General features: G+C 39.0%; 1 protein-coding gene across 2 annotated transcripts in view; it reads right to left on the bottom strand.

The window, feature by feature from the left end:
* SIM2 (SIM bHLH transcription factor 2) overlaps positions 1 to 21,931 on the bottom strand; it is a 48,504-nt gene that overhangs the window by 2,094 nt on the left and 24,479 nt on the right. For both annotated transcript variants that reach the window (XM_028727144.2, XM_028727145.2), the window contains 7 exons: positions 20,113 to 20,221; positions 13,765 to 13,850; positions 10,769 to 10,968; positions 5,963 to 6,069; positions 3,974 to 4,121; positions 2,147 to 2,315; positions 332 to 743 (listed from right to left, as the gene is read on the bottom strand). In XM_028727144.2, the coding sequence (XP_028582977.1) occupies positions 332 to 743; positions 2,147 to 2,315; positions 3,974 to 4,121; positions 5,963 to 6,069; positions 10,769 to 10,968; positions 13,765 to 13,850; positions 20,113 to 20,221 (1,231 nt within the window). The remainder of the gene's footprint in view (positions 1 to 331; positions 744 to 2,146; positions 2,316 to 3,973; positions 4,122 to 5,962; positions 6,070 to 10,768; positions 10,969 to 13,764; positions 13,851 to 20,112; positions 20,222 to 21,931) is intronic.

The following is a 21,931-nucleotide window of genomic DNA, read 5'->3' as shown; positions in this document are numbered from 1 at the left end:
CTAGGAGACCTAAGAAAACTGAATTTAGGCTTCTTGTTAAATTCTTTGCAACAGAATTGGGGTAATTTTAGTTATCAATCAGATTTGCATCTTAACTATTATTCTTGCATTATGTTCAGAAAGAAATATGAACAATTCAGGAGCAAAATTAAAGTATAAATGTAAGTTGCAACTATTTTCAGTCCTTTCCTTAACAACTCATCAGCCTCTTTTTGTTAAAGGTTTAAAATAGTTTTACCCACAACACACGTTTAATATTTGAAAAATATTTAACATGTATGATTTTTTTCTGGGTATAATAGAGCTTCAGATTTGTTCATTTAATACACACCTTCATAACTCTGTAAGAGATTATGGCGTACGCTGCTTGCTGACTGATCGGAAGGACTTTTCGATGGTGACTGACTGCCTCCTGGAACAAGAGAATTGGCATAGTGCCACTGGCACTCTCCACTTGTCTGCAAAGTACTTAAGAAAAATCGAGCTACTTCGCAAGGTGTTCCTTGAGACTGCCCAAATTTAGAAGGCAGCATTTGTTTTTTGCTACTGAATACATGAGGGTCTACAGGGAAGTGTCCATAATGGTAAGAGAAAGGTAAGCTGTACGATGGGGTGTATAAAAGTTCGCTGTTTTCTGAATGGAAGGCTTGTTCTTGGATGGTGGCAGAATTTGCTGTGGAGTTGGATCTCCAGCTTCCAACCTGGCCACATTCCAGTTTGTCTGTCTGGAAGGAGCTGTATTGCTGAAAAAGCAAATAAAAAGAAAGAAAAGTGTTTAATAGCTGACTCTGAAATCTGTCAGTATAACAGACTAACAGAGTGCACTGCAGCCAAGTACCACCTTGAACTGCAGTCACACCAGTTCATATAAACTAAGAGAAGTTGGCAGCACTTAATTTCTAAAGAGAGGAACTGGAGCGCAAGCCTTTTTGGCATTTTTCTAGAAGCTCTGCTCCTTAATCCTGTGTGTGATGGACAAGCTATAGCTTCAGTGGTGAGGGAGGGAGGAATTCTGCACATGTTTGGAAACACTTTAAAATGATTTCAGATATTCCGTTTAGCTGGCAAGATTTCTGAGGGCCACACAGAGGTCCTGGGGACCTGATGTCGTGCCCCCCTGCACTGAGGTGGGAACATCTGCTTCCCATTGGCTTGTTCTTGATCTGACACACTTATCTTGCTTTGGATTGAAAGCTCAAGGTCACCCCTACCTCCATATTTCAAGTCAGGCTGTCTAATTTTTTATTTCCTTTTTTCCAAGTGCCTACAAGTTTATCCACTCAAACATTTGCCTGCCCCTTTTTTTCCATTTTACACTTAGAAAATTGCTCATAAAGCGGTGAGAGCTAGCTTTGACATGAGGGTCAGCTAACCAGCAATGTGAGCAGCCTTGCTCCAAGGGAAGTTTCCTAATGACTGGCACAAAGGCTTTGCACAGCACTGCTGGGAATGCTCTTCTGTCAGTCATTTTAAACATTCCCTAAAAGCAAGACTTTGCACATTGCTGGTATGGTGCTCCTCAAGGCAAAGATGGCTTCTGCTCCAAATCAAGACAGGTTCCCCAAATCCAATCAGGGAAAGAAGACTGCAAGTCTCTCCGAAATGCAGTATCCAAATGATATACTCCCAAACTAGGGAGGAAACTACACCAGTCCTGAAGCTGGCAGATCTTTGGATGGACAGTTCAACATTATTTTATTCTTTGTCCCTGCACTCTACCTTTGTCTTGTTCTTGTGTCTATTGTTAACGCTCACCCTGAGCACCTTTCTGGACCTGGTCATGTATTGTCTCCTTTCTGCCCGTTTTGTACGATCTTGGTGGCTTTCCAAGCAAACTGTTGCATCTGTCAAAAGGGTGAATGCTGCTGGTACAACAAGCTGTTGCACCAGTGTAGTTCCCTCAATTGGTTGAAATAATTCAACCACAAGTGATGCTGTATTGCTGCAACAGTTCATATTCTTGATCCTCTAAACTTGCAGTACTCAGTACCCCAAGCAGCAATTTGTAGGATCAGGCTATTAAAAGGAACAGAATTTATGATATTTTGAATTGCAGGAAATTCCAGTGACTATTCACAGCTACTGTTGCAGATAGGTTGCCACACACTTTTAGCATGAAATGTTGATAGAGGGGGAAAACTACTACCTGTTGTGGATATGGCGTTGTTCTGAGTTTTGTCTTCATTTTATTACTTCTAGGTTTTGTTGCTTTTCTTGTTTCTTGTGAGGTAGACGCTGAATTTCTGCATGGAAACTGTGATTTAGAAATGGTGACCTGGTCCAATGATAATGGGAGTTCCTTATATTCTATATCTCTGAAAAAACAACAACAGCATTGCAACAGAGGAATGGTCCATTTGCATCTTTTTCCTCACTTAGGTGCCCCCAAGCATTTAAATTGGGGCAGGGGGAGAACCTCAGGCCTAAGGTGCCAATGTGATCCTTTGGGCCTCTCTAGCTGGCCCTTGGGACTCTGGAAGCCATGCATCACCCAACACTCCTTGAGTGCTCTTGCCTGGCTGTACTGTTTCCTTGAACTATGATAATATCTCTCAGATGCCTAGATGGAGACTGTGCGTGTATACACACGTGTACAGCAGGCTGCATTCCAGGTGCACACAAGGTAAAAATCACACCCATTGCTCTATCTACTTTTGCCTCCAGCCTTGCCCCCTGCTGGCACATAACCCCTGTAAAGGTAACCCTGAGTGTATGTTTCCCTCACACTGAAAAAAGGTTCTCCAACCCTGGCATAAAGAAAGCTTCAAAAAATAATACCAGACATGCCACAGTCACTGGACTATTAAAACTGAATCCTTAATGCACAAAGAAATGATAGGAAGGGGTTGGTAGCGGTGAAGCTAGGTTAGGAGTTCAATTCAGGACACTTGAACTCCAGACACTGCCAGAGAGGAGTAACTGGGCCACCTCTCATACTTTCAAAGCTTTCATTCAACTGCCTCTATAATGCTGTGTATGTAAGCAGTTATTTGATATACACTCTCAACCTGTCATTTGTTCATAGTTGTGCAGCTGGAACCCATTAATAGTTAATAATAGATTTGAAAAATGGCTGCCCTTCTCCATCCTGAAGTAATAGTCTGCCTCCGTGTCATAAGAATGGTTATCTCTTTAGGTTGTTTTTTGTTTAATTAGTTTTCTGGAGTCCCCCCCCCATCAGCTGATCTGCACCTGCATTTTCTCTAAAACAGCTGCATTTATCCCAATGCCATTTTAGTTCATTAATATGTCACAGTGTAGGAGTAGAGCAGGACCAGCCCTACCATTAGGCAGAGCAAGGTGGACATCTCAGGTGGCAGATGCTGGAGTGCAGGGGGGCAGTAGCAGCAATCGCCCCCTGATCCCTACCCCAGCTGTGCCTCTCTGATGCGGAATAGAATTATGTGTGTGCAATGCAGCCTGCATTGTGCCTCCTAAGGTAGACTGCTCCCTTGATGTGCAGCGAAAGATGCTGTACAATTGCCAGTGCTGAAATAAGATTTAACTTCTAGTTCAGGCAACCTCTGTACATGGAAAGGGATGTGCCCTCTTCTACCTTGTGTCAGGCAGCAAAACATCCGTGGCCCTGGTAGACGGACTTCAAGAAAGGTTTTCAATAATGTCATTTTATGTTATTTGAAATGTAGTCATTCTTTTAGTATTAGATTGGTTGTCTAGAACACAGTCTTCAGCTGTGAGATTGAAGCCCAGAAGTGAGTTGGCCATACCAAATTACTCCCCCCCCCCCCCCCCCCCCGGAAATGATGTCTACCTTATTAAAACCTAATAGAGTATTATAAAGCACAACAAATATATATATATATATATATATATATATATATATATATATATCGGTGATCAACATTTTAAAGTAACAAAGTGGAAATCAGGATGGAAGAATCAGATAAAGTTATCAACATGAGACACTGAATAAAATGAATGTGGTATACAATGGTAGGAAATATGGACTTACGTTAGAACATAATTAACACTCACTATGCAGTGAGGTCGTGATGAGCGGCTGTTGTGTACAATCGTGGCATAGCTCTGGACCCAAACCCAGCCACTGTTCTTTGACAGCAACCGATAGTACTTGGTTGTGACTTGTCCTTTCACCAACACTATAAAACATAACATGAAAGGAATTTAATTATACTCATACTCTGCCTTTCCTCCATGAAACTTGAGGTGGCATATTTAAGGCTCCCAGGTGACCTTCTATTCAGACATTGACCCAGACCTGCTTGGCTTAAGAAAGTTTGTTACATCATTGATTTTCAGGCCATACCATTCTACTTTGGTTTATTTGTTTTTTAAAAAGAGCATTTTACCCTTATAATTGAACTTTCAAGCAAGGGCAATATTTCGGTTATTGCGACTGAATGTTCTCTTAATACAGGTCTTATCTAATACAAAATCCAATAAATAAAACACAATCCTAGATACGTCTGCTCAGAAGTCCCACTAAACGTGTATAGGATTGCAGGCTAAAAACTCATTTGAGCCTTCGTTTGTGCTTTCTTGTACTCCTGGACTCTTTGCCTAATTAAAAGTTTATCCAATTCTCTTATAGCTGTAATACAAAATCTCAAACCAAAACGTGTTCTGCCTTCTGCCTTCTTGTATATCCTTTTCTTAACATCCCATATTGACTGTAGATTTAAGAATGAAGTGATATGGAGAAAGAATATTTTGGACTATACTTTCTCAGTGGCTGCTTTCTGACAATCATATCTTGGCTTAATAAGCTGAGGTATGAATGAGCCTCATACACCTGTATGTCGCTACTCTGCTCCTCTCTTTGTGCAAGACAGGAAATTTGCAGTTAACTATAGCTTCCTGTTACAACTGAAGCAGGAAACTATGGTTAATGGCTTCCAAACAAGCCAGGCTATTTAACTTTAAAGCATGACTTTATATTTTAGCAGCTTATTGAAAAATAGTGGTTGCTTGAGATCCTGCAACCACTTCCATGAGCAGAGAAACGGGGCACCACAGTTTTGGGAACAAGCAGAAGTCCTGCTCAATACATGGAACTAGTTGTACAGTTGTCTAGCTTTAACCTAGAGTTCTTTCCTCACAGACCACTTCCCAAGCTTCCTGATGCATGTATTTTTTCAGAAAATTAAAACATCTCTATTAAGTTGATATGCACACCCTTAAGAGAATTTGGATTTTCTTACTATAGATTAGTTCAGCTAAGATAGCCGGTGCCTGAAGGTTCTTTACATTTATTTTCTGAGCCAAACAACATACCCAATTTCCATTATAAATGTTACTGCCTTCCACAGCAGCCATTTGCTCCCAAAGGTGCTGTAAACAGTTGGGAGAGGACATCAATGCAGAGCTCCAAAACACTGCTTTAACTTCAAAATAAAAGTTCTCAGGCTTGTCTAAAAAGTGTGACTTATTTGTTGTTGCTATTTATTAAATTTATCCAGGCAGCCTTTGAACACATGAATTCTGCCACTACTGCACTGTCAGAATACCAAAGAAATTCATTATGATTAAAAAGGAGTTGCCTAATCTGTAATACACATGAAATCCAGAGACTTGTGCACAAATATCATTCCTACCCTAGTCATCCTGATAGCTTGGCATGTTGCTAATGAAGTTCTTTAGGAAATCTACTAGTACTGGAGCAACAGCTGTAACAAACTGTCAGTCACTTCGTCTTCTTCCAGTACTAGCTCACATTTTCTTAACTTGAAGAATATGGATATGAATAATCTCTGATTCATCAATTTACTTTGCTTTCAAAATTTGATCCAGCAGCTTCACATATTAAAAAGTTACGCCAATGAATTAATATGAAACCCAGGTGTAGACAATACATTACCATTTTACATGTGAGTTTTTTACTAGGAAAGCTGTGCCTAGTCATAGTTTCCCAGCACTTATACTGTGAATAACTCACATCAACATCATTACAAAATTATTTTACTTGTTTTCCATTACTTACAAAGATGGTGAGCATATCGTAAATGAAATACATCACATCCATGCACATGGTGGTAGAGAGTTTTCTCTATCAGGTCCTGTGGCTCATATCCAGTTAATTCAGTCACTCTAAAAGAAAGAAATATAGCTAATAAGCAGCATCCTTAAATATTTTACAGCAATAAACAATTGCTCTCCTTTTCCAGAAATCAAGTTTCCTGAAACCTTCAGAATTACAGTAAGCCCACAACTTATGCACATTTAAGTTGTACGCATTCAGTTTTACGTGCTTGGCAAAAAGCAGTTTTAAAAAATCAAAAGGGGCAGAAAGGGGGTAGACATCTGAGAAAAAAGACTCTGGCAATCCCAGCTGCTATTGAACCCAATGTGTTTTGACTATACACAATTTTGGCTTAAGAAGCAATCCCTGGAATGTAACCCCCACATAAGTTGCAGGCTTACAGTATACATTTGTTTTTAACTTTATTAGCTTCATAGAGTACAAAATCTCAACAATATATTTAAAATACCTATATGCATTTCAGTATAAAGGATTATGCTGAAATATATCAAGCATTACATAGCACCGATCTATTATAGGGGAATGCTATAATAATTCTCACTTTTAAGCAGAAACGTCTTAGGTGGCTGTTCCATTTTGTAAGATAATGGGTAGGTATGGTGTTGACTGGTTAATGGGACAGAGGATGAATATTTGCTCACATTCAGAATTGCCAAAGGATACAACTAGCAGTACTGCAGGATAAGATATATGGTACAGATGAAATGAATTGTGGGGCCTCCTACGGGGACTCTGGGACAATATTACAGACTAAAAGGGTACATAAGAGCTAGCTTCCTACTAGAGCAGCTGCCGGATACTATTAAGTCTCATTCCTGGTCCAAATGTGGCAGTTGTTATTTCTTTGGGATGCATTAAATTTATGACTTGGCCCTCCAGCTGTTTTGGGACTACAACTCCCATCATTCCTAGCTAACAGGACCAGTGGTCTGGCCATGCCTGGTCTAAATGCTTTATTGCTATCCCTTTGCCTGAGTAGGGAGGGCGGGGGATACATTCTAAATGTGCTCAATAGTATGTATCGACAATGTGCTAGTTGGTTTTTCAAACAAATTTATTACTGTCTTGTGAGCTTCCTTCTGTGCTTAGAGAGCTACTCAAGAAAAGAGTAAGCAAATATAATTTTCTTTACTGCTGGCAAACCCACAAGTGACGTTTACCTTTTGCCAAGACTAATGAATATAACAGGAGTGATTAATCTGTAGGGCCTGTAATCAGTTTATATAAATATAAGAGAGCATAAAAGAAATTAGATACTTGTCTTAGGAGAAGGAATAACAGATAGCAGTGTCCCTTAAGAGGTATATTACAGAATAACAGGACAATGAATACTGCAACACAAGTAACTTGGGTACAGAAAAAATACTAAGGCCCTACCACTGAGGATAAAAGGATAAAATATGCCTTCTGCAGCACCTGTACGATGTGAAAGTGTGATCATTTCACTGTCTGGACACAAGATTTGCACAGTTACAGCCTTCACTGCAATATAACTCGTGTGATAAGCTATTATTATTACAGGTCCTCTCAGCAGGAATCTCATGATGTAGCCATGTGGGAAAATGATTGCTTGTACATGAGAGCATGAGCAAAGTTCTTATTGTTACAGGGTGATTTCATAGCTAGAAGCATCCTTGGAGCATGAACAGCGCGTGAACAGCTCGTGCTGTCCTATAATTGGCTAACGTGGCATGGCCTGATCGCGTGCGTGGTCTAGTGCGAAGGTCCTTATCTGCTTGCTAGAACAAATTGCTTGGCTTGTACTTTGTAGCTTTCTGATTTCACACAATAAAAGCTGTGCTGCATTAGCCCTAGGAGCAGCCATATTTCGGAACCTAATAAGGTGTGAGACTGATTTTTCTTTGGATGCCGAGCTGCAACTCGACATAGCCATAGGGCAAAGCCATCTTGTCTTAACTGGTCTTTAAAGATACCGTACTTTTCCGTGTATAACATGCCCCCTATTATGGGGGGCTCAAAATTAAGAAAAGGGGGGATTTGGGGGGGAGGACTGCCCAGAATTGTTGAGCACATCGCCAAATCAACCAATCCTCTGTCCCAACGCCGAAAAACGCAGCACATTGGCTGCCCAATTGCCACAGTGACAGCCAATCAACACCAGCCCTTGCCACAGCCACCAATAATCTCCAACTAGCAGCAATCAATCCGATATCCCCACAATGCACACTACCCATGTATAAAACAACCCCTAATTTTGAGTAAAAAAACCCCATAGTCTTATAGACAGAAAAGTACGGTAATCCAGATTTATCTAGGGATCAGAATGCTAAACCCATCCACATGGTCCATCTTGTTTGTCACCCGTCTTTGATTATCAATAGGTATCAGAGAAGGTGCTATTATTACTTAGAACAATGATACTAAAGGGTTAGGCAAGGCTTCCCCCAACTGGTGCCCTGCAGATGTTTTGGACTTCATCATCAATGGCTGTGCTGTCTGATTACAGATAACAGCAAGAAAATGCTAATAAACTTTGTGACATTGATTTTTATCCTTTCCTTGGTGGGGGGAGAGCAATAGGGTATTCTACTCAAAAGCCTAAAATATAACTCTTTACAAAGGCATTATATAGAACTAATTTCCTGTTTGTAATGAACACAGAAGAGGAAATGAGTTAATACAGCAAATGAAATCAAGCACTGCTGAGAGTATTCATTTTCCTCTACCACTAAGGTCATGAGTTTGCTATTTTGTCTTGAAGTCAACAGATTTTTCATTTATCTCTCACGTTCAATATCTGGTGAGTTTTGAAAGTAAGATACAGAAATTTAGTAGCGTGCTTTTAGCCTCCTTTTGAAAACTGATAGAAACAAATACTCATATGTCCACACCCCTACCCTATTAACTTTTCAGTTCTTTTCTACATTGTAACCTCCAGCACTGCTCCACTTGTAGATAATTTTAAATTATTTCTCCACTAAAGTTTCAAAATGTACTGCTTAGTTGAACACCAAGGGAAAGGTCACTTATAAGTAGCAATGGGGAAGAAATTTAATTCAGTTAGCTTTTAAAGCCAAATTAATCAAATTCACTCTCATCTGAATTTTGCTGTGCAGTTCTCTAACCAATGTTTACAAAAATGCATATATTAGAAAGATATGTGTATAAGAATGAATTATCTGTGAAAGCATACAGAAACACATTATATTAGTAAAAGTTGCTTTTAAAAATCTGTACATTAGTCAAAACTGCACCCAAAAATATGTTTAGGAGGATAAATTTGCCTACTAAATTTGCACAAATGCAGAAGAATTTTCATGAGGATTAAAAATAAATAAATCACAAATTGCTGTAGAACTGAAGTTAAGACTGGAAAAAATGAGAAGCTTAAAGAATAAAAAATGACAGATCCTTTCATCCCACCTTATGATCAAAAAATTATCTGTAGCTCACATAGCACAGACATAATTCAGTGTCTAACCCCAGTACATGAGTCGACCAAAAAACTACTGGGTTAACAACCAGTATTCCCTTTTCACTTCACTCCAGATACAAGAGTTTAACTATATATTAGTAATATAAAATGCTGTCAAATACAAAACACCATTGCATAGCAACTAAGATATTTTCAAATATACCCATATCAAATATCAACAGATGTCATGAGCAATATTTCAGTTCGAGAAATATTTACAAAGACAACTTCACAACCTACTGTTTCTCTCCAATATCCCTTTCCCTATTATTTTTAAATTTTGCTAAACTGGGAGCAAGATAAAACAAAACATCTCAGTAAAGACAAAGACAAACATGACCAAGAAAGAGTAACACAGCTGCTAACAAAACAGCAAATGTTATTATTGTGAATTTATAGTAAGTTGTTGCTTAGACTGCTTTGACCATATTTATAATTAAATGGTCCATAAACAAACAATTAGTGTGAATTAGTTTTATTTCTTTTTAACATGCAGTGGTTTAGGGCTGGGTGAGGTATGTTGTACACAGCAGGAACAGCAAAAGAAGACTCTCCTATTATTTCTGTGGGAATTCACTTCAGCATTTTAGCAGCAAAGGCCTATTTTGTATTAGTTAGGATTCAAGCCAATATTGACATTACATCTTACAAATGGCTATTTTCATAGAATCATAGAACTGTAGAATTGGAAGGTACCCCAAGGATCATCTAGTCCAACCCCCAGCATTCCCATATTATGGTATGCAAGCTATACTGCGACGTTAGGAACAAAAGATGGAGCAAATATGGTTTTGTGATAAAAGTACAAACTAAGAACTTCAGAGTCCTGGTCTGTGTATGAAGTTTTGCCAACAGCTTTCTATTTGAGCTGTGCCTCATTTGTCAACTTTGTAATGCAGCAACTTAATACTTCCTCTATTCTCCACTTTGCATAATTCAAAGAATATCCAGTCTTCAAAAGACAACCTCAGTCTTCCAGTAATTTTGGTTAACTCAATTTCAACAATGACTGCTAGATGCTACCAAATAAAAGTAATTACTCCATGAGCAGTGGCTTGTCCTACAGTGATTCTTAAAGTGTCACTTTATGCCATGTTCATGTTACAGGCGTAACAGGTATAACATACAACAAAGCTTCATTTTCAAATGCTGTAACTATTCAAAGATAATATTGTTGCTACAGTTTTGTGTGGATTCTATTGTTCTCTTGCTGTTTTTTCAGCTTTATATTTTTCAGCTATCTTTTGCAAGTTGCCACAAGCATGTGGAAAAATATAACAGCCATTTTAAAAAAATAAATTTTTACTTACCTTGAATCTAGAAATATCAGTTTTAGATCTAGGCTTGCTCTGAACATAAACATGTTACTATGGAGTTTGATCTCAGTGATTGCACTCGGAGGTAATGATTGACCTACAGCAACCAGCCCCACAATTTGGTAACAGGTATCATACAAAGACATATCCAACATGTACTGACGTATCTTCAAATAGCCACTGCAGTGGATCACCTGGTATGATATGGGAGAAAAAAGGTACAGTTATGAAGGGGAAACGAATGACTAAGATGGCCTCTTGCCAATACTGTTTACCTAAAATCTCCAGGATATATTCTCTCTCTCTCTCTCTCTCTCTCTCTCTCTCTCTCTCTCACTCTCACTCTCTGTGTGTGTGTTTCCTGAGTAGTCTTTTTACAGGTGAATTGGTAGTTTTAAAGCAGAGGTCAACATATACCATGTATTGCATGCCAATACTATATGACATTTAAGCTGACATTAAATTGCAAAGATCTTGACTTGACATTCTCTAGATACATTCAGAGTATCAAATTATTTTTGTGGCCCTCTGAATATTTATTATACATTATCTTCTTATAACATAATGGTCAGTGTGAAATATCCAGATAATATTTTTCTTTGCATAAACCTAATTAAACATGCATACACACAAATTTAAATTATACATTTGATAAGGCTATGTTGAAATGCACACACAGAACACTGTTTGGTGTTTGTACCGAAGTCTTGCCATAAACAGTTATCGGCTTGGAAGGAGGGAGGCAGAGATGAGTGGTGACAGAAAGACCGACAGAAACTGAAAGACAGTAGGATTGTGTCCCATCCCCTGGGGTTGCCAACACGGAGTCCACAGGTCTCAGTAAATAATCCGCTCAAAAATCTGCAACGCATGAGAGTCTGTTTGCTCTTTCAGCTCAGCTGCTGTTTGCACTGGTTTGGCCTCTCCTGCACTGACCACACTCTATTAAACATGCCCACATTTCACTTGAATGGACACACACCTTCTATTCTGAACAAAGAGAGGTGCAAAGAACCTCTCTCTATGAGCAGTACGGCAGTTGCTGGGGTAGATGCCTTTTTCCACACTGATGCGACAGGGGGGACATGCACACACCATTTGGTAGTCCTGAGTCTTTTTCTGCTCTTTTAAATGTGGGTGAGTTATGCCACACACCCTAGAGCAGCCATTTTATGCCACCCACACCATGTTAGCCATTTTGTGGTTGGCGCTTATGGCATAATTCAGCACAAAAAGATGTGAGTGTGGAAGCACTGCACATGCAACTGGAGACGTGCCTTTTTCAGAGTTTGTGACTGTGTAGACAGAGCCTATAGCCATACCATCAGTATATGCATAGGCTCGTTCACATGGCATGCTGAACCTACATAGGGGTAGAAGCAATTCCATTCGCTTCTCCACATGCATTCATGATTCATTATAATGTGTAGCCTATGCATATTTACTCAAAAGTACGTTCAGTGAGTTTAGTGGTCTCAATAACATGTACATGCAGAGGCTTTCCACCTTTGCCTCCTCACATTCACTCAAGGAGAGAAGAGAAGGAAGAACTGCTGTGCAATTTCCACCTTCAATCCTTCTGATCCTCAGAGTTTTTTGTTATCCTTGCAAATAAGCCATTTGCTATTTGCTGTGGCAGAAGCTGCTTTCATAGAGGCTGCTGATGCAGCAAACAAATGACAGCCAAAACCGTTGCAGACTGGATTTGGGGTTGGCTTCTCCCGGGACATAGCATGAGGTAGCAAAGGAAAACACGCAATGCTATGATTGTTGACTTGGGAATAAGCCCCAATGAATTCAGCAAAGCCTTCCTTTTGAGTAAACATGCACAGTATTAGGCTATAAGCTTTACTGCAAAGCATTTGCATGTCTGCACAAGAGGCTGTGGACCTGGAAGAAGGGAATGGGGAGGGGAAAGGGAGGGAGGGAGAGAGAGAGAGAGAGAGAGAGAGAGAGAGAGAGAGAGAGAGAGAGAGACGTGTGCGGGGGAAACGGAGATTGCCCAACAGTCTGCTAATTAGTCAAAGGAGAAGGTACAAAATACACTGGAGTTTACCTGCCTAAATAAGTTCTTTGTTTAATTTCCATATTGCCCCATAGTGAAGCATTGTGGGTGGTTCACAGTAAGAAAGAGCTTTACAGAGCAAAATACCGTAGCAAGCTGTATGGTACCAGGCCAGACCATTTGCCTATCTTGCCCAGTAACATCTACTATGACAGGCAGAAGTTATCATGGGTCTCTAGCAGAGGTCTTCCCCATCACTTGCTACCTAATCTTTTAACTGGAAATGCTATGGAGAGAACCTGTGACCTTCTGTACACAAAGCACTGAGTTATGATCCGTCCCCCAAAGCAAGACAAAATATCCAGTTTTAAATCTAACTCAGCTAAGAGGCCCTTTGCAATAAAGGAAGGTTTTCACGGGCCCCCTCAAAGGCAGTAAGAATAGTACAATACAAGCCTCCCTGGAAGCAAAGTTCAATCACTGGGGAGCCTATGGCAATAAATGCTATTAATCAGAGCTGTACTGAATCTTCACCTGTGAAGTTTTAAGGTGAAAAAGAGTGGACTCATTGCTTATCTTTTTTGCATACTGTTCTTAAGTGCTTCTTTTCCTGATCTGCCACTTTAGTGCCTTTTATAAAAATGGAATCCCAGACACATACAGCATGAGGATGTCAGAGAGACAGTCAACTTTGGCTTCATGGTGTCATCATGAAGCTATATCAGAATGTCTTCCTGACTGCATTTTGAATAGTCAAAACATTTTTGCCATGTTTCACAAATCCACACATACCACCAAAAAAGAGTGAAGGCAAGTTTCATGATGGGGGAAATTTTTACAGACTCCCTTCCATTTTGACTCAGCCCTAGCATCAATGTCACAGATATTACTGTATATTACTGTAAAATATGTGTTTGCTTTAAGGCAAGCTTCTATAATTAAAACCTGTTGCCCTGCGAAGATGGCAAAAATCTAAGCACTTTACCTTGTAACCACTACATGTTAGTCCTGCATTCCGTTTGGCCAAAACACACTTCATTCGCAGAAAAAAAGATCTCTCTATTTCATACTCTGAAAACAAAATACAAATGTTTCAAGACTCTTTACAATATTCCTTTTGCCATTTTAACATAGTTTTTAATATTAAACCTGTAGTGCATTTTTTTAGTTATGCTTACAAACATGAAGCATGAATATGAAAGTGATAATTAGAATGCTTGCTAAGCCATTCTTTGTCACAGGCCTCATGATTTTAAGCATCCCTCAAAACCTTAAAACCATGAATTTATTTATTTTAAACATTTTTAGGCCAGTTTCTGTACTATGTTCTCTGAAATGCCATCATTCTCTCAGAGGTATCAATTTTTATACTTCAGAATAAACATTTTACATACTTTTAAATATCCAATGACTTCCTTTCTTCTCCTTCCATGGTTCATTTTACTTATCTCAAATTCCTGCATATTTTACTATAACCAATTAAATCCATTCTCTATTTTTACATTGTTCAAACATTAATCACACTGATGAATTTATCTTAATGCTGCCAGCGTTTTCAGCTGTGTGCAATTATTTTCCATATATTCAATAAATATTTTCCACTCTTCTTTAAATATGTGTTCTTCTTGTTCTCTTATGCTATGTGTTAAGCCTGAAGTTCTGTATATTCTAGCATCTTACATTGCCAATCCTCTTTACCTGGGACCTCACTCACTTTCCATTTTGGGGCTAACAATACTCGAGCCGCTGTTGTTGCATACATAATTTTTTTTCCTGACATCTGGGAATTTCTGTATGAATTATTCCCAATAAGAAGGACTCCAGTCTTTTTGGGAAGGTTATTTTAAACATTTTTTTTTCAACTCATTATAAATCATTTCCCAGGACTCATTTCCTTTTTTACATGTCCACCACACATGAAAAAAGTCTTTCCATTTCCTTACATTTCCAACACATATCTGATTCTACTTTATACATCTTAGCCAACCTATTCGGAGTTAAAGACCATATATGGATCATTTTCAAATAGTTATCTTTGAATGAATAACATGCAGTAAATTTCAGATCATTTTTCCAAAGTTTCTCCCAGAGGTTTAAATCTATATTGTGTCCTATATCTATTGCCCAGTGTGTCGTTGAAGCTTTAACTAGCTCGTCATTCGTTTCCCATTCTAATAAAAAGTTATACATTTTGGACAAAGGTTTATCCTTATTTTGTAATAATTCTCTTTCAAATTGTGAGCTTTGGTCCAAAAGTATCCACACTTTGAGAATGAGTTCACTATTAGAATAGAATAGGTCAAAATCAGCACGTTTAAGTTAACTGGAAGGCAGTGTAGCTATTTTAAAACTCCAATATGACCAGCCCCACTGTTACATTATGCAGTAGCCGTAGCTTCTGAACAGTCCTCAAAAGGTGTCCCATATGATGCAGTACGTTACAATACTCTAAATGCATACATGGAGAACTGTGGTCAGGCTATCTTCATTGTTGAGAAAGATAGCAGTTGGTGTGCAACCGTTAGCAAATGAAAGGTGCTTCATGCCACAGAGGTCACTTGGGTCTCTGAGGCTAACACCTCCATATTGGGAACCTGATTTTTCAGGTGGAGTACACTATCACCTGACAACGAGTGGAATAAAACCTGAAGAACACCATAGAAGAACTCCCAATAAGCAGCCTTAATAGTTGAGGGAGCAGGAGCCCACAACATTATACACCAATTTCCACCAGCCAACCAGTTCATCAAGATATCATAGTGGATGGTACTGGACACCTCTGAGAGGTACAGGAAAATCAACAGGATTGCAATTTCTTACTCTCTCCTCACAAAGGTGGCACCATGGTGATCAAAGTTTCTGTGCCAAACCCTAACCAAAAATGGATTTAGATAATCAGTGTCATTCAAGGGTGTCTGGAGTTGCGTGAACACCTTGTCCTCAAAAGGTACATTGATAGCTGGCACAATTGTCTGGGTCCAGTATAGATTTTTTAATGAGTTGACAGAAAACTGCCTTATTTAGTGTAGAAAAGACAACCATCTCACACAGGGATGTTCATTTCATTATCTTCGGATTATTTCTGAATATTTAGGTGTTTGAAACTTATGCTCAGAATGTCAAATTGGAGCACAGGGTTTCAAAGTATATTCCATTGTTAAAAAATGATTTTAATAATATAATTTTATTTGCAATTAAGATGCTTTATTTAAATGCAGAATTATAGTTCCCTTAGTAACTTCCCAAACTCCCTTGATGAGGACTTCCACATTCCAGCAAATTGAGAAACAGTGTGATCCTGTGCATGTCTACTCAGAAGTAACTTCACCAAGTTCAGTAGAACTTACTCCCAGCTAAGCATACAATCACAGCCTAAATTTATTTCCTATGGATTAAGAAGTTGACATTTTTGTGCTGCTTCCACCAAATTAAGGTGTTTACATGCTTTCACTTTCTTCCATGTAACATTCCTACATGGAAAACAGTAGTTCTTCACAACAAACGGCTTACGAATATGAACAATACACATGTAAACTCGCTAAAAATTGACTTTATGACATCTGTACTAAGATCCAACCATATCCTTACTGGTTCTGCTAGAAATTAGAGCAAGATATTAATTTTCACCTTCCATGTTCTTTTCTGGACATGTTGGAGGCACATGGATACTTAGCCCTTGCGCAAATATTTGGGCACCCTCCATCTATGCACAACCTGCTACCTCCTGCTGACTGCATTCATTTTTTCTTTCCTCAAGGACCTGTGCCACACACAGCACATCCTTGCTAGCTAGACAATTGCAATAAGCTGCCTGGTGAGAGATCATAGAATTGTAGAGATAATGCAGCTCCATACAGCTAGCAGGTTGATATCCCCTGCAGACAAACTACGAGAGAGACAAATGACCTACCCACCTATCCTTGAATTGCTTGAGGATTTTGTTTGGTCTTCATTTTTAAGCAAACTGACTAGATTTGCACTTACCAGACTAATACGTGGATCAGAATGCAGTTATCCTTCTGTTTTTATACTTCTCCCATTTTGCAATACAGGTATCAGCTCAAAAAATGTACCGAAATGCACACAAAAATGTGTATTTTAGGATAAAATGCGTTCAAAATGTGTCTTTTATAAAAATAATAATACATTAATGTGATTATTTTTGCTTTTAAAAATTGCAGATAGTTGCAGAAACAGATTTATGATCATATGTGAACCAACACACACCAGAAACGTGTTGATCCATCCCAAGATAGCAAGAAGTTTCCCAAACCTATGAAGCTATGTAACTCCTGAGCCACCCAAGAGCTAGGTTCATAAACTAAAAAAACACACAAATCTATTGGCCTAACACCTATAAAATCCTGAAGATCTATCTAACTAGCTGACTTAACATGTTACATGCAAAACATGAATATGTAAGCCATACCTTTACTTTAACACATTAAGTAAAAGATGACATTAGAATAACAAAATAGAAAATCTTTTTCTGCAAGGTGTCTCATAGTCTGCTACACTTTTTCCCGAGTCAGCAGCTGCAGCAATCTAACTGGTAGCTAAAGACCCTTGATGCCATAGCCTACATTCTGAGAAAGAGAAGCCAATCTAAAACACACTTAGGAAACATGGCCACAGTTGAAACCTTGAGACTTTTAAACCTCTGCAGGATCAGGATCTCAGCATCTTTGTCAATTGTTTAGCAATAAATCCACTTGAGTGATCCTGCCACTGTTTTTTGTTTTGATTTTTGCACTGTATTCTCACCCAGCTGCTACTGCTGGCCCTTAAATAATCATTGTCAAATCACTGAATTTCCATTGAAGAACTGTCAACTCACTGAGTCTTCTAAGAACATATACCTGCTGCTTCAAGTTAAAGGACAAGTAAGGTAAGAGGTAATGGACCCCTGGACGGTTAAGTCCAGTCAAAGGTGACTATGGGGTGTGGCGCTCATCTCGCTTTTCAGGCCAAGGGAGCCAGCAGACAGCCTTCTGGGTCATGTTGCCAGCATGACTAAACCACTTCTGGCGCAACGGGACACCGTGCAGAGTGCCAGAGCTCACATGGATTCGAACCACTGACCTTCCGATCAGCAAGCCCAAGAGGCTCAGTGGTTTAGACCACAGCACCACCCACGTCCCTAAAGGACAAGTGAGGGGTAGTGGGAGTTATGACAAAAGGAGTATGTATGGGAAGGAAACCCATCCTTTTCCTTGTCTAGCTCCAATACTAGAAGTACAGCACAGAGAAAATCTCTTAAAGGAACGCAGAGAGATAAGGATGAGGAAGGGAGGTTTTCCTCCACACCCTGCATGCTCCTTGTCATGGAAAACCTCCCTGCCTGCTTTATAACTAAACCAGTAAGTTCATGTGCAACAACACAAGCACACATACACCTACCAGGCGCTCAGATTAGTAGCTTTGCGACTTCAACCAGAAACCAAAACAAGGAACCCACTCCAGAGTTTCAAGCAACATTCCCCTTTGCCTCCTGGGGTTTAGGTCTTCCTTAGGAGATCCCACTCCAAGAAGGAGAGCCACATTCCAAACATCTCAAAGTTTGCTAAACAAATATTACAGCTAACTTAAATGGTCAGTTTACTACTCCCTACTTCAACACCTATTTTTTTTTAAATTTCCCCCCTGTGCAAATTGAGCCATCCTGGGAGTGGCTTGCAGATAATAATAGTGTTTGATCCTCTAGGCTGCTACTACTCAAACCATTTCTAGCCACAAAAGCTTAATTATTGGTGGCTGGAAAAACATCTGTTCTGTTTGAATTACAGTCATACCTCGTGTTGCGTTCCACTCTTGTTACGGACTTTCAGCTTACGAACGCGGCAAACCTGGAAGTGTTTGCTTCCGGGTTCGCCGCCTGCACATGTGCATGCGCAGAAGCACTCGATCGCACCGCGCACATGCGCAGAAGAGGCGCTCTGGTTGTGGACTTTTCGGGATGCAAATGGCACCCCGAAACGGATTAAGTCCACAATTAAGTCCACAATTAAGTCCACAACGGATTAAGTCCATTGATACCACTGTATCAAGCACTTTAAAAAGAAAATTTGCAAATAAAACTCTAGCCAGTATTTTCCAGATACATGGCCTGCTACTGGACAATGTGTGATACTTAATGAATTAAAACCAAAGGGGCAATTCATCTCCATGTGTAGCCACCATCAGAGGAGTGACAAATGATGTGTTTTCTCCTTTCCCTCTTGGAGACCATGTACTGGCCATTACTCAGAACAAAAGGCCAGCATGGTTCTAGTGTATCCAGACCTTCTGCACTATTCCAATGTAATGGCTGGTGCATATATGACAAAGAGGAGGAAGGAAAGAAGAAACATTTACCAGGCCTTATAAGAAACTCTCCACATGTGACAAAAGAAATCATGTTCCACGTCATTTGTGTACCTTTGTCTTACCCATACATCAAATAGATTGCTGATACTTTGAAGATCAGACAATCCAGATATTAAGAGAGAACATAAAACAGACTCATCTAAACCCACATATTTATATACATCCAGTTTGAACTGAGATGTCAATTATCAAATACACATTAAAGATAAAATACTCATTTGATCTCGTCAGTGGAATTTCAAATAAGTGAATTGTTCTTGTTTTAATCAAGTATGTATCTTAAATTATCCCATTTTCCTGGAAATTCAAAGACAACATGTCCAACTTCAAAAAAGATTTACAAATAAATATGTCCTATTGACATTTAAACAGTTTGCTCTGCTATACGTCATGGTATTAAAAAAAGGAGGCAGTGGCTATTTTATGTAATAAATTTGTGCTTGTACATTCAGATTGCACATGACTATTTTACAAGATACTTCAGCCCCTTCTGTGAAATTATATTTAGCTTTCATGCAAGCCTGAATCATCCCTGAGGTGATGCAATGAAATCAATCTCACTTGCTCTCTCCCATTTCTACGTTTTTTGAAGAAGGATCACATAAAACTTCAGAATGTTTTGTTTGTTGCCAAATGGTCACAAAGCATTTTTCACAACTCTATACCTACTATACCCTTGTTCACAGAGTCATTTATTATTTCATAACTGTAGTCTACAACTTAAAGTTTCGTCACTGTGAACAAACCTAATATTGCAACTAGATATGCTGAAGAATGAAGTTTTAATATTATTTTCACAATTTGGAATGAGATGAAAGATGCTACATCAATATAGCTAGATACAACACTTGGCCAGGAACCCTTTTTACATTTGTAAATTTCAGTGGATTAAGTGTTAGCATGTTAAGATCAGCACTACATCTCATCATCCTTTTTACTTGTATATGGTCATATCATATGGAAGTACCTTGTAAGAGATGAGGATGAAGAGGCTGGTGAGCTGTTAGAACCGCTGTCATTTCATCATGGTCTGATGGATGTATATACTCATAAATGCTATTACCGGTGAGTTCCACCTGTCAAGAATATATTTAATACATTCAGAACTATAGCAGATGATTTTTTTTCCATTTAGTATTATTTTTCAGAGGTCTCTTGTATGTAATATACATATGATTTACAAATACCCCACTGCATTTCTAACACTCCTATCGTCTTCCTGGACCAAAAGCAGCTATCAACCAATAGCCATGATCTACAAGTTGTTTTGTCTTATCATGAGCAAAAAAGGTTCAGTTGCAGCACACATGACTTGAAGACTGTGATCTATGTAAATACTAATTACACCAAAAAAAGTATTCAGTATGACCCTATTTTGAGCTCTAGATTCAAACAGTTGTTGCTGGAGGAGATAACAATGAAATAGAATGTTTAGTTCCCGTGATTTTTCACAATGAAAAAAACCTCTAAGTGGCATAACCCCCTTTTAAAAAATGTGTGATCAGAGCTTGGATGGAGGGTGGTAGGGGAGAAATGAATAGCCCCACTCATTTCTCAAAGGCTAATCAGAGTTTGGTCTTTTCCTAAAGGACTATGCTCACACAGCCCTGGCAGTGTGGCTGTTACATTGAGCTTGGGAACAGTGTATACACCATCCATTTGCACTCCTGATTCCTCAATTGATATAGCTAGCTTTTCTATAAAGGTGAATTCACACCTTATGCAAATTTTACCATTTCAGTTAGCATTTAGCAGGTTAAAACTGCAAAACGGTCCTTTTTATCATGGTCTGGATAAGCTATTAAGAGTCACAGGTTCAACCGTTCCTTCCTGCTCTCCTCTCCCACCAATTAGTAAACTCCATGAGACTAGTATTCTGATTGAGTTCCAACCAGAACTAGGACATTTAGGGTTGGAATGAAAAGCAGCTTTAACAAGTTTGTGAATTAGACTTCACAGTTCTCAGTAGTTAACTAGTTAACAACAGGTCTAAATTTAAATATGTGGTTGAACTCATGTGTTTTCTACAAGCATGTGCCTTGCTTTACTGAATTAAGGCATAGATTCATTTAGAGATTGGAATCTCAACCAATTTAAAGTTTTAAAAGCTGTCCCTCAGTACATTTTATAAGCCAGAGAATGCAGTCTTTCATCTGGCTAACAGCTATGTGAATGCTTATTAATGTTTACCAAATGTATACACAATAGCTATGTGAAAAATTCAATCTTGTCCTGTGGGCCTTCATTCCAGTTTTGAGGAAACAAGTGGTATATAAGCAGGGGCAGATCCACCCACATGGAAACAAGTAGTAGTATCAGTTTGTATCTCTGTGTCCTTTCCAAGAAGGAAGAATTACCCTGAATCAGACCTAACATAACACAGCTCTCTGTTTCTAGCTTTGTTGGGAGAGAGACTGTAAATGCAAAGAGGCAGTGTTTTACCCAAAGTCATTCTTCCAAAATATATTTTCCTACTTATTGTTCTCAAAAGGAAAAAAGGGTAAAGAAAGAAGGTAGAGTATTGCAGACAGGAGAGTGAAGGAGGCAACACAGTTTGCACAATGAACATTTTTAGGGAGTGAAGGATAGAAACTGGAAAGGGGAAAAGGTGGTTTGAAAAGGCAGAATAGGCAGCTATAGTAGAAATTAGAGACAGAAAGAACTTGGGGAAGGGTAGAACAGACATAGTCATACCTTAGTCTCTTAACAAGGCATCACATGTATAGAATTACCTCTTTACCTATACAGTATTGGTGCACAGAAAAAGTGAGGGGAATCCTCTCCCC

Source organism: Podarcis muralis, chromosome 4 (genome assembly GCF_964188315.1).
Source record: "Podarcis muralis chromosome 4, rPodMur119.hap1.1, whole genome shotgun sequence".
NCBI lineage: Eukaryota > Metazoa > Chordata > Lepidosauria > Squamata > Lacertidae > Podarcis > Podarcis muralis.
Note: the sequence above shows the minus strand (reverse complement) of the source record. Positions and strands in the feature narration are given on the sequence as shown.